Source organism: Eurytemora carolleeae, unplaced genomic scaffold, assembly GCF_000591075.1.
Source record: "Eurytemora carolleeae unplaced genomic scaffold, Eaff_2.0 scaffold129, whole genome shotgun sequence".
Lineage (NCBI taxonomy): Eukaryota > Metazoa > Arthropoda > Copepoda > Calanoida > Temoridae > Eurytemora > Eurytemora carolleeae.
Window position 1 is genome coordinate 501,416 of NW_019396235.1, and position 12,778 is coordinate 514,193.

The 12,778-nt window shown below is 37.3% G+C and overlaps 1 protein-coding gene and 1 long non-coding RNA gene across 4 annotated transcripts; both read left to right on the forward strand.

Moving 5' to 3' along the window:
* Nucleotides 1-153: 153 nt before the first annotated feature.
* Nucleotides 154-9,956, forward strand: LOC111698962 (uncharacterized). Of its 3 annotated transcripts, XM_023469463.1 has the most exons (3): nucleotides 154-216; nucleotides 738-2,148; nucleotides 9,434-9,956. In XM_023469463.1, exons 2-3 carry the CDS (start codon nucleotides 749-751, stop codon nucleotides 9,693-9,695), a joined length of 1,662 nt encoding a protein of 553 aa, XP_023325231.1. In that variant the 5' UTR covers nucleotides 154-216; nucleotides 738-748; the 3' UTR covers nucleotides 9,696-9,956. The 3 variants fall into 3 exon arrangements, with proteins under 3 accessions (XP_023325231.1, XP_023325232.1, XP_023325230.1); XM_023469464.1 differs by lacking the exons at nucleotides 154-216; nucleotides 738-2,148 and adding an exon at nucleotides 4,051-4,166 and having other exon boundaries at nucleotides 8,152-9,956; XM_023469462.1 differs by lacking the exons at nucleotides 154-216; nucleotides 738-2,148 and adding an exon at nucleotides 7,606-7,694 and having other exon boundaries at nucleotides 7,955-9,956.
* Nucleotides 2,695-4,028, forward strand: LOC111698963 (uncharacterized). Its single transcript, XR_002764650.1, has 3 exons — nucleotides 2,695-2,715; nucleotides 3,458-3,787; nucleotides 3,921-4,028. It is a non-coding gene; the product is annotated as an uncharacterized LOC111698963 (long non-coding RNA).
* Nucleotides 9,957-12,778: the final 2,822 nt, after the last annotated feature.

Below are 12,778 nucleotides of genomic sequence, written 5' to 3' on the forward strand. Positions count from 1 at the left end.
TCCATTTTATCCCATTTAAGTTATTATTTATTATTTATTATAAAATGTAAAAATAATAAATGGAATCTATACATCATTATTCTGTAAATTATATATATTGATAATTCTTTTCCTAGAGATTTAAAACCAGTTTATTTAAATAATCTTTTTTTCAGATATATATATATGTTTTCCTAGATACTAAGGAAGAATATATAAGATTCAATAATACCTAATGTAAGTATTACATATTTTTTCATAAAAAGTTATTCATTACAGCAAGTACGATCAATTTTTAAAAAAAGATGTATTTTCAAAGAAAATCTGTTAAGAAATGGCAAGATTTACTCTTAACTTCTCAAACCCTAAAATCTAAAATTTATATTTTTAAAGTTGTAATTAATGTTTGTTTGTCTATTTGTTTGTATGTCCGATCATAGCTCTTGAACCCCTGGAACAATTGCCTCAAATTTTGATTGAGGAAACTCCGTTAAATCTACGGAAAATTGGAACTGGAGTCTAGGTTGACTTTTAAAGCAAAAGTTTAGTTCTGGGCAAAGCTGTGTTCCCAAGCTAGCTTTATTAACATATTAGATTGGGAACCCAGCTCTGTCTGGAACCTAATAATCCTAATCATTCCCGAGGTTCAATTGAGTTCCCCAATCAACCTTTGAGGCAAATTGGTCCAGGTATTCATGAGTTATGATCGGACATGGAAATAAACAGAGATTACTACTTTATATTTATATTGCCAATAGATTCTCTGAAGATGTCTGGAGATTTACCTGGAAACCTGGCCAAGATGTCTTTATCAGCCCCCAACATGAAGAACAAGTACACCTTGAACTTGAAGAATAACAACACCAAATGCGGTACCTGCAGCTTCGACATTGCTTTCACTAAGAACGCCTTGCTGTGCCCTAGATGTGATTTTCATTGGTTCTGTAGTCCACAATGCCGGGATCAATGTAGGGAGGATTACTGTGTACCGGAGATGAACTCTTTCCGCTGTGACTCTCTGGACTCCTTCTATCACTATATTCTGAGCTCCTATAAAGATTTGGATACCCTCAACATGGTGAAAGAGTACATCAAATCTAAGGCTGGAGTTTCTAGGGATAAGATCAAGAAGCTGGCTGAGGCAGGAGACTGGAAAGCCGCTCTAGTCCTGGGTTTAACCTATGAGCTGAGGTTTATCTGTGACTGGAGTAAATGTAAGTTTGCAATCCGTCCACCCTACGAGAAGAGTCAACTGTTTACCAACAGGAAAGCTATCAAGTACTTCAATATGGCGGCTGATCAGAACTCTGTAGAAGCGTATGCACAACTGGGTACAGATAGAGAGGTTAATGATTACGCACTCAAGAGTTTCCGAAAGATTGAGTGCTCCAAATTTATCCTTCTCACCAAGAGTTTTCCAGAACTACGCATTGTGTCAAATGATATCAGGGAGAAATACAGGAAGGGAGAAGAGCTTGAACTTCCTAACCATGGAGTCTCTGGATTGATATTGTTCAGATTGCTCGAATTAAACCCAAGGTCTCCTGTTCTCAAAGAGTATTTACTTCTCCCTAACATTGCAGAGGTTTTTTCTCTTCTGAAATCCTGTGTTCCGCAGCCAAGAATTGTTTTCTATTCCAATTTGTTCATGTTTCATGCTAAACGATCAGTTGACAATCTGATCTTTTCTCAGAAGGCTGATGTGTTCCGTGGTAAGGAGACTACTCTGGTTAAAGTAGATCCTGGAGTAATGATGGATGCTAAGGCGATATATGATAAGGGATTCTTCCAGAGACTGAATAAAGATCGTCCACTGTATCTTTGTGAGCATGATCTAAACACTGTTGGAAACACCTGCACTCAATGTGCTCAGCTGGCTCGGGAAAGGATTCTGAGTGTTTATGAGAACAGTTTTCTGTTAAGCAAAGATGAAATCGTCATCGGTGAAATCTACAGTGCTATCTTCACCCTGGAGTCAGGATTGAAGAAACAAGACAACTTCAGGAACTATGGAAAATATGAGATCATAGTTGCTATTCGTGTCATGGCTCTTCAGCCCATGGATCTACATCCTGTACAGCTTGCAAAGGATCCTGACATGTACTGGCCAATTGTTCACTACTATGGGTCTGTGTACTCTGCGTTGAAGGAAATCCTGGATGGAAAGATGNTGATCATGAAAATGTATGACACTAGTTTGAAATTATTGTATTACAGAACAAGGTCAAAAAACCTAAAATATAAAAGCATTAGATCATTGACATTACAATATTTATATACCTTCCTTTAAATATCTCATTTATAAAATTCCTGAATAAATGTTTACATTAGATAAAAGTCAGAATTTGTAGAGGTATAGATTTAGGAGTTTTTACAAATATAAAAGTTACAAGGAGTTGTTAAAAACATTTCTTTTATTTTCCAGGTCGTCTTGATTTTTCCATCAGTTTAACTCCTCCTGGCAGCTGCTCCTGTATCTGTGGTTGTATAAATACTCCTGTGCTACTCCTGTAGCTGTGGTTGAAGAGAAAACTCATATTAGCTACTCCTGTAGCTAGGTTTGAAGAAAGTACTCCTTAGCTACTCTTAGCTGTAGTTGTATAATTAATCCCGTGCTACTCCTGTAGCTGTAGTTTTAGAGAATACTCATATTAGCTACTCCTGTAGCTGTAGTTGTAGAAATACTCCTGTAGCTGTAGTTGTAGATAATACTCCTATTAGCTACTCCTTTAGCAGGTTTGAAGAAAGTACTCCTTAGCTACTCTTGTAGCTGTAGTTGTAGAAATACTCCTATTAGCCACTCCCGTAGCTGTAGTTGTAGAAATACTCCTGTGCTACTCCTGTAGCTGTAGTTGTAGAGAATACTCCTATTAGCTACTCCTGTAGCTGTAGTTGTAGAGAATACTCCAATTAGCTACTCCTGTAGCTGTAGTTGAAGAGAATACTCCTATTAGCTTCTCCTGTAGCTAGGTTTGAAGAAAGTATTCCTTAGCTACTCCTGTAGCTGTAGTTGTAGAAATACTCCTGTGCTACTCCTGTAGTTGTAGAGAATACTCTTATTAGCTACTCCTATAGCTGTAGTTGAAGAGAATACTCCTATTAGCTACTCCTGTAGCTAGGCTTGAAGAAAGTACTCCTATTCAAGGAAGGGGGAATTTTAAAAACTTAATATTGGAGATAAAATAGTCACAGAATTTATTGCCAGGAAAGTTACTTGCACTGGTCTCACTACTCCGTTTAAGTCTCCTGGAATGGAGATTTTATTAATTGAGTTTTTTAAACAAATTAATGGCTCCATGGTTTCAAACTATTAATAAATAATGGGTAACTGGCTATTATTATTATTATAGTTATTACATTACAATAATTATGATTTTAGTTCTGTGATAATACAGAGGAAGCTACTTTACACTGTATTGCTCAGTTTAATGTATAAAGCTAGGGTTTAATATTTACCAACTTACGATATCTTGTGTAGGTTGGTTTGTCAGGACGGAGAACTAAAGATAAACTCTATGATTGCTAGTCTCATCTTCTCCGAACTCAGTTCGACCTCAGTGTTCAACTTAACCCTGTGTGAGTATACTGTGATACTACCGGATTTCAAGATCGGAGAAATTATCTCTCTGGTTCAGGACGTGCTCCGGTTAACTCCAGGTTCTGATGTAGAGTCAAACGGATACACCAGTGTTGTTGAGCACCTTGAGCAGGATAAAGATGAGTAAGAAAGTTTAAAAGAAAGTTCAGATAATCTCCCGCCTTAAAGATGTAATTCAAATATGAAGAAATCCATGAAGTTTTAACAAAGGTGAATTAATTAATTATCTTGAATTATTTTTTACAGAGGAATAATTAATATCTACTTATATATAATTCAATGTTAAACCCACGTTATAATTTCCCTTTAAAAACTTTAAAGTGAAACATGATAATATTACTAGGTTCGACTGAGGACGTATCTAACATGTACATTGTACAAGTCTGGAGTTATCTCTGATTGACCTGGAAACCTGACCGAGATGTTCAAGTCTGGAGATATCTCTGATTTACCTGGAAACCTGGCCAATATGTCTGTATCTACCCCCAATGTAGAGAAGAACTACACTTTGAACCTAACACCAAATGCTGCTCATGCAGCTATGATATTGGTTTCTCCAAGGATGCGTTGGTTTGTAACTGTAGTTTACATTGGCACTGTAGTACACATTCATAGATATACAATAATATAAATCGCTAATGCAGACCAGGGAATAAGAAAAAAGGGAAAGGAAATGGCGCTGGTCTGGCATAAGAAAGCCAGTCGCACTGCTTTGCAGACGAGTTCGGTATTACACACGCACACTCTTTTGGTACAGACACACAACATAACTACAGTCAAAGAAATTGCAGAACAATGTCGTCAATTATAATTAAGCTTGAATAACGAGTAGTTTATTGTAAACATTATAAAGGAATGGAGTCCTGTGTTAGAGCTTGGGTAGAGTTCTATTGATTGATTTCGGTGAGATCTGAGTGGAATACATCCTGGGTCAGCTCAGGTCAGAATCTCTGAGCTGGAGCTAGATTTCTTGCTTACATGGAGTCCGAGGTGAGACCAGATACAGTTTCCTGGGGACACGGAGTTTCCAGGTTCATGAACGGGTTCAACTGGTTGAGGTGTCTGTCAACAACTATCTTGCGTCCTCCTACCTCATGACGATAGCTAATGGTGGGGCCGTAGACATCTCCGTTCTTTCTACTAAGGAGGTGCTCTACTCTGGCTGCTGAGATTGGGTTTTTGTAAATAGGTTCTTTCTTGAACAGGACTATATTCCTGACCTGAGGGATATTGCTCTGTTCCTTCCAGGTGGCAGTGAACTTGCGCCTAGTATACGCTTCCTCCCATAGAGAGTGGAACATGTTGAGGACGATGTTCCACCTGGAGATTTGCTGGTTAATAGGAGCGACGGGGTTGACCTTGTCTCCAAAACACTCTGAACCCCTGAAGAACATGGTTAGGAGTGAGGGTGATGCCCAGTGGAGCTCTGAGGATTAATTCAGAAGGAACACACTATTCTGAGGAATGAGTCCTTGACAGAAGTAAGTACTGATCTGAAGAATTTTAGAATGTCGTAAACCGCAAAGTGAGGGTGGCATCTGGAACAAATTAGGATTCCTCTCATATTAGGAACATTTGCAGGTGCAGGCTGGGAGACATCGTTGAGGCTGAGACCAGTCTCGGTGTGCATGGAGCTGTCGGTGGTCATCCTGACTTTGGTAGAGGAGCTGGTGGAGGATACCACAAAGTTGTAGGCTACAAAGTGGAGTTGGTGCTCATTCTGTGATCGTCAGGATTGATCTTGATATAATTTCCATTGTTGATTTGTTGATTGATGTATTTGTCCATTTCTGCCTCCATTTCAGGTTTGTCGGAGATTCTAACATGCAGAGCATAGATCCGCTTAGTTGCACAAAAATAATTTTCACCAAGATTTGGAAGATTCGGTTTGTAGAGACAATTTACTTGAACCTTGTTCTTGATGGGGTCTATGACGGTGTTGTCCATAATGGCCTGAATACCCTTCTCCTTGGTGATTTTGAGGAGCTGGTCTCGCATTGGTGGGGCTGGTGAAATCTTCAGCTAAGGTGAGGAGAAGAAGTTGACCTTGCATGTCCTGCACTGTCAATGTCTTGATGATGATGGTGTTGATGGTGTTGGCGAGGAGGGACTTGGACCAGGTGACAGAGTTGGGTGAGCTGTTGTTGAGGTCCTCCTCTATGGTAGACAACTTCAGAGTCTTGCCTTGCATCCTCAGCTTGACAGCAGCAGTGAGTACTGCTTTACCTTCACCAGCATAGGTTATATTCTTCACCTGGGAGGAAGTCCCAAGGGAGTACGTTGACCAAGGAATAGTTGAGAGGGCAGACCGTGAAATGAGGCTGAGTTGACAGCCTGAGTTGTATTGGATTCCTATCAAAGCATTTCCCAACTTAGCATGGTTTCCACCAAGGGGACTGACTTGTTGGCGCTGACCTTTAAGTCCGTGATGCAGGGGGCCTGGTTACTGTGCATGCAAGCCCTTTTATTCAGGGGGATTCCATTCTGGAGGCAGCCCTTGGGACACAAAGGAGGGGGAGTTGGTGTCATCGTTGTCCAGTTCCTTGTCTAGGTTGCGGACATGGTCGGTGGGTGTGTGACAAATCATGCATCCTTGCAGACGACAGGGAGTGTTTCTTGTACATCTTTGAACATCCTGATAAGGGGTTTCAGGAGGTGGGTCATTAGGAGTATCCTCATGGAGAGGAGTATTGGGATTCAACTCGAGGTTTTCTTGAAGAACAGGAACCATAGATCGAAATGTAGGCCCCAAGAAAATTGATTCTCTAGACGAAACAACAAGCAAGTCAACTGAGATTGGTAGTTGAAGGATATTTATTTTCCCCCACTATTGGTCCAGATTACTGCAGCTGATACACAAACAGAACAAATCCGTCTCAAAAATTGATAATAATAAAATCGCTTTATTCTCTGAAAATTACATTTTGTTTTTTGTGGTACAAATAGTAAAAATAATGTTTATAATGGGGAAAAATCCTTACAATCTATTTAACTAAGTCGGGAACAAACAATGGTATGAACAGTACTAAAAAGACGTTTTAAACTTCTGAAATGAAATGACAATTGATTATCAATGAAATGCACTATTTTTATATGAAAATTATTCTTTTGTTTAACTTTTTGTAATAGAATCACTGCACGTGAGTTTTGTTTAGAACTTTGTCGGAGAGAGGAGGGGGGGGGGGGGTTGAAATTGTTTGGTTTGGTCGTCTCCGAGACGGAACTTAAGTTAAAGACGACTTTACAATGGAGAACTCCTTGTTAAGGGTTAACAAGGGTATCGTTACAAAAACCCTAAGTGAATAAATACTAAAGTGGAACAGACTAAGGCAACGACGACAGGTTGGATCATAAGGTTTTATTTGGGTTGGAAATAATTACATGAAAAGATTTCTTTTGAAAAGTAAAGACTAGAAAAAATAGACTAAAGACCCATGTAAATGTCGTCTTTAGTTATTTATTTTATATGCAAATACTATAAAGTCGCTTAATAAACTCATTGATTTTGTCTGGCATTTCAAATTATACAGGAATCTATCTTTAAAACTTCTTATTTTTGTTCTTTCAAAGCTCACTCCATTCCGAAATATGTATTAAATACTTGGGACATAAAATGTCGTCATCCAACTATGAGATTGGCCCACTTTAGTATTTAATCACTTTGACAAAAACCAGTTTTGAAACTAGGCCATTTTGTGGATATCAACATTTTGTTCTGAAATATTATTTCATTTAGCTTCGTTACATTCTTCATTTTTTTTTGAATTTCTTACATTAGAATTTACAGAAATGTTAAGTTAAGACCCCAAAAAGGAACTCGGGAGTTTCGTTCAACGATACTCTTTTAAATTTCGGGCTCTGGATAAATTACAAAACATCCAATCCAAATATATCAAATATCATATTGTATTTAAATTGATGAAAAATATTTGTATGATATATGTTGTAACTTGTAACAATGTAATAATATAAAATATCTGTAAAAACTATGTACGGTGTTCATATTTGTAGTTAAATATTATAAACTATTCTGTTTTCAGAAAAATGATAAATTGAAGACTATTATTATCTATATATTAAGATTTGCAGAACACCCTACTCTCAAGTTTATTTTAAGGTAAATTTTATGAAAGTTAAGGTAAATTAAGCTATAACTAAGATTTTTTGCATCTAGTGGATAAACCTTTGTATAGAATATAGCTGTAATTGTTTAAACAGTGGTAAATTCATGTTACAAAAATGCCAAGATAAATAAATAATTTTTAGTCCCAATACAGTCTTACACTTTTTTTCTATCCTCCAACCCTCCTGTTTCAATATAAAAAAATAATTTCAAGTACAAATGTACACTACAATCACAGATTTAAATAATACTAGGTTGGACTAAAGACGTATGATGGCTGAATCTGGAGATATCTCTAATTTACCTGGAAACCTGTCCAAGATGTCTGTATCTGCCCACAAAGTAGAGAAGAACTACACTTTGAATACAAAGATCAGTTATACCAAATGTTTCTCCTGCAGATATGATATTGGTTTCTCCAAGGATGCGTTAGTTTGTAACTGTAGTTTACATTGGTACTGTAGTACACAGTGCAGGGATCAATGTAAGGATGAACATTGCCTTCAAAGTCGTGAACTTGTCAGCTGTACATCTCTTAAATACTTCTTTTCAGCGGTTCTATATTTTCATGACACAAAGGCTCTAAACATGGTTAAAGAGTACATAAGTTCTAAAGCAGGAGTATCCAGGAAGGATATGAAGAAGCTGGCTGAGGCAGGTGACTGGAAAGCTGCTCTGATCATAGGTTTAACCTATGAGTTCAGGTTTGTCCTTGACTGGGATGAATGTAAGCTAGCAATCCGTCCTCCCTTCATGAAGAGCCGACCTTTTAGTGACAGGAAAGCTATAAAATACTACAATATGGCTGCAGAAGAAAACTCGGTTGAAGGATTTGCTGCATTGGGAAGGATACTTATTATCCAGAGGGATATGAGTCGGGCAATGAAAGATTATCTTATGAAGAGTTCCAACAGGTTTATGACTTCTCAGGATGTTCTTCGCTTCTATTGTTTTCAAGATCTAGTCGGCACACTAATATACTGCAAGCAGGAGTATAAGCAAGGAGAAGAACTGGAGGTACTCAGTTACGGCATGACAGGACTAATACTATTCAGATTAATCTTTCTTAATGATTCCAAATCCTCAAAAATTCTTCTCAATGAACTGTTACTCTTCCCCAAGATAGCAGGTGTTTTTTTTTTTCTGAAATCTTGCAATCCTGAACCTACGATAGTAAGTGTCTCTGTAAAAGATCATGTCATGAGATTGAGCAATGATGGTGGGTTCAGACCAGTGGAGAACCCTATCTTTATCCAGAAGGCTGATCTCTACAATGAAAAGGATAACACTGTACCAAGGATAGATCCTGGAGTAAGGATGGATGCTAAGGCTGTATTTGATCAAGGATATTTACAGAGACTGCACCATGATCAAACAATGTATAGCTGTGAGCATGTTGTAATGAGTATTGGGAACTCCTGCACTGATTGTGCTCAGCTGGCTCGGGAAAGGATTTTAAGTGTTTATGAGAACAGTTTTCTTTTCAGTGAAGATGAATCATTTACTGGTTCAGTCTACAGTGTTATCTATACCCTGAAGTCAGGATTGAAGAAACAAGATTACTTCTGGAACTATGGAAAATATGAAGTCATAACTGCTATCCGTGTTATGGCTCTTCAGCCCATGGATCTACATCCTCTACAGCTTGCTAAGGATCCTGACATGTACTGGCCAATTGTTCACTACTATGGGTCTGTGTACTCTGCGTTGAAGGAAATCCTGGATGGAAAGACGGTTGACAGTATCTATGAGAATATCCCGGAGTTTACTCCTGTGCCAGAGAGAATAAATAAAGTTGATGTGAAACAGTTTGTGATCAACTGTGGACACTTCCCCTGCGTTCATCTTGACTGGGAGTTCAAGTTCAAGCAATGTACCAGGTGTAAGCTGAGACGATACTGTAGTCCAAGCTGTCAGAAGCTTGACTGGAAACTACACAAGAAGGAATGCTTTCTCCGTCCTGGAAAGGAGAATACAGATGCCGAGGTGGATTAGATGAAGACTGAGTCCTGTCATCAGAACCTTGAGTTCCTGGACTTCCTGGATCTTCTTTATTGAAAATGTGGAATTATGTCACTATCCAATGATTATTCTTTGTAAAATATCCTCTTTTTCTCTAGTTATTTGTATATCATAATTATCCTTGTAAATTCATTTTCTTAAAATTGTTAGTATATCATAATGCAAGAGCACAATTTAATTCTTTAGTTTGTTTATTTTAATATTTAGAATTTAAATGTAGATTTTGATATATCAGATTATTTTAAAACTCATTCTATATCTAAGAAAGTAGTTAACAATTTAACCAATCAGCGTGTCATGTTAAGTACTCTTTAACTTTTGAAAAACCGGTTTTTTTTCTGGTGTTGATGGTGTCATATCAATTGAAATAAACAAAAAATTTGTCAAAATTCATTCGAAATGTCTATAACAATCCTGTAAATGGATATAGGATAGAACCAGGGAAAGGACTGAGATAATTCTCTAGATGGGTATAGGATAGAGATATCTTGAACCAGGAATAGGACGGAGATAATCCTCTAGATGGGTATAGGATAGAGATATCTTGAACCTAGAATAGGACGGACTGAATCCTCGAGATGGGTATAGGATAGAGATATCTTGAACCAGGAATAGGATGGACTGAATCCTCTAAATGGATATAGGATAGAGATATCTTGACCCTGGAATTGGACGGAGTGAATTCTCTAGATGGGTATAGAATAGAGATATTTTGAACCAGGAATAGGACTGAGATATTTCTCTAGATGGGTATAGGATAGAGATGTCTTGAACCAGAAATTGGACGGAGTGAATCCTCTAGATGGGTATAGGATAGAGATATCTTGAACCTAGAATCGGACGGACTGAATTCTCTAGATGGGTATAGGATAGAGATATCTTGAACCTAGAATAGGACGGAGTGAATTCTCTAGATGGGTATAGAATAGAGATATCTTGAACCAGGAATAGGACTGAGATATTTCTCTAGATGGGTATAGGATAGAGATATCTTGAACCTAGAATAGGACGGAGTGAATTCTCTAGATGGGTATAGGATAGAGATATCTTGAACCAGGAATAGGACGGACTGAATCCTCTAGATGGATATAGGATAGAGATATCTTGAACCAGGAATAGGACGGACTGAATTATCTAGATGGTTATTGGATAGAGATATCTTGAACCTAGAATTGAGACGGAGTGAATTCTCTAGATGGGTATAGGATAGAGATATCTTGAACCAGGAATAGGACGGACTGAATTCTCTAGATGGGTATAGGATAGAGATATCTTGAACCAGAAATAGGACGGACTGAATTCTTTAGATGGGTATAGGATAGAGATATCTTGAACCTAGAATAGGACGATAGAATCCTAAAATGGATATTGTAGTATTTAAAGCATGGTGTAATATTTAGAATATAGCCTTAGCCTTAGCATCATTATTTAATAGGAACACTCGAGATACAGAGCAGACAGGATCTATTGGACATATAGAAGCTCCATCTTCTCTCAATGGAGACACCCCAAGATATGGAGCAGCTAGAATACCATGCAATATAGACCAATGACTCCAGGTGAAGAAGAGATCATGATGATCTACGAGGACGGGATCTATCGTCCTCCTGACATGATTGAGAGATCAAGAGATATCATCATACTCATCTGTAGATCTCATCACGAGAGTCCACCATACTCAGCTGTAAATCTCATCAAGGGATTCCACCATACTCATCTGTAGATCTCATCAAGGGACTCCACCATACTCATCTGTAGATCTCATCAAGGTATTCCACCATACTCATCTGTAGATCTCATCAAGGGATTCCACCATACTCATCTGTAGATCTCATCAAGGGATTCCACCATACTCATCTGTAGATCTCATCAAGGGATTCATATCCTGTAGCTTCTAGAGCCGGACCAATTGCTCTCGTACCAGCCCGTCTGAACTACCCACTGGAATATCCTGTATACAGAGGAGAACTGAGATATTCATAGAAAGAGACTCTGGGAATTACTCAGGGAGCAGCTCAAACTGTAAGTACAGCTAACATAGCAGAGATCTAGGAGCAGCTCCGTTTATAAAGTATAAGCAGCTGGGAATGTACTGGAGGCATTCCATGTTGAAGACAATAATCATTATTACAATATAAGTTTAAGTTGTCTTTAACAAGGAAAAGGACAGAGAGATGGATATGAGATTACAATACCTTAAACCAGACGGAATAAAATTAAATAGAAATAAAGTGTTGATTAATGAAAGCTGTTAAATTAATCCAGTCTTTGCCACAAACTCTAATTTTTCTAATCCCTATATCTTTGCAACACTATGTCACAGACCTTAGATACTTCAAAAGTTCAAACTATGAATTCAGTTAGATCAATTAGTCCTAAGTTGGAAATATTAAAGGTTTACAACAAAAGGTTTTAAGATAAAGGGATTGTTTTTTATTAGTCTGAAAGAAAATAATGTTTTCAGAATACTTATGAAATCATGATCATAATTCTATTTAAAGGTATTGAGATCATGATAAGAAAATTTACTCTTTTGGTTTTTGAAAATTTTGTTATTAAATTTTATTTATTACGAATAAAAAATATCATCGTATTGTTAAGTACAATATATATCTTTATATATACTTTGCTTGTTTTGTAAAACCTCACATGACCCCAGGAAAGTTTTATAGAAGATCAAATTGGAGAGAAAAAAATCCTGAAAAATAGTTCGAATTTTTTTTTAAATGCGCCACAATTGGAAAAAAATTGTCGTCTTTCAGAGCAATAGTTAAAAGCTAAAATTATTTACAGGACTGGGAGCGCGAAGCGCCCTAAGAGTCTAGTCTTTTAGTGATAGACTTAAAATCTCAAAATCAAAAGTTCAGAAATGCAAAAATGTGCATATATCATTTCTATCAAATTCTAAAATTTTATTAAGCAATCTTAAAATTTGCAAGATTGTAATAAGAAAATTCGCAATGTTCAGATTATTCTGGGCTAACTTTTAAGGAAAACTTCTTTAAATCCTCTAACTTCTTTCTTTTTAGTATATTCTAAAGTTAGTCAGAAGAGCC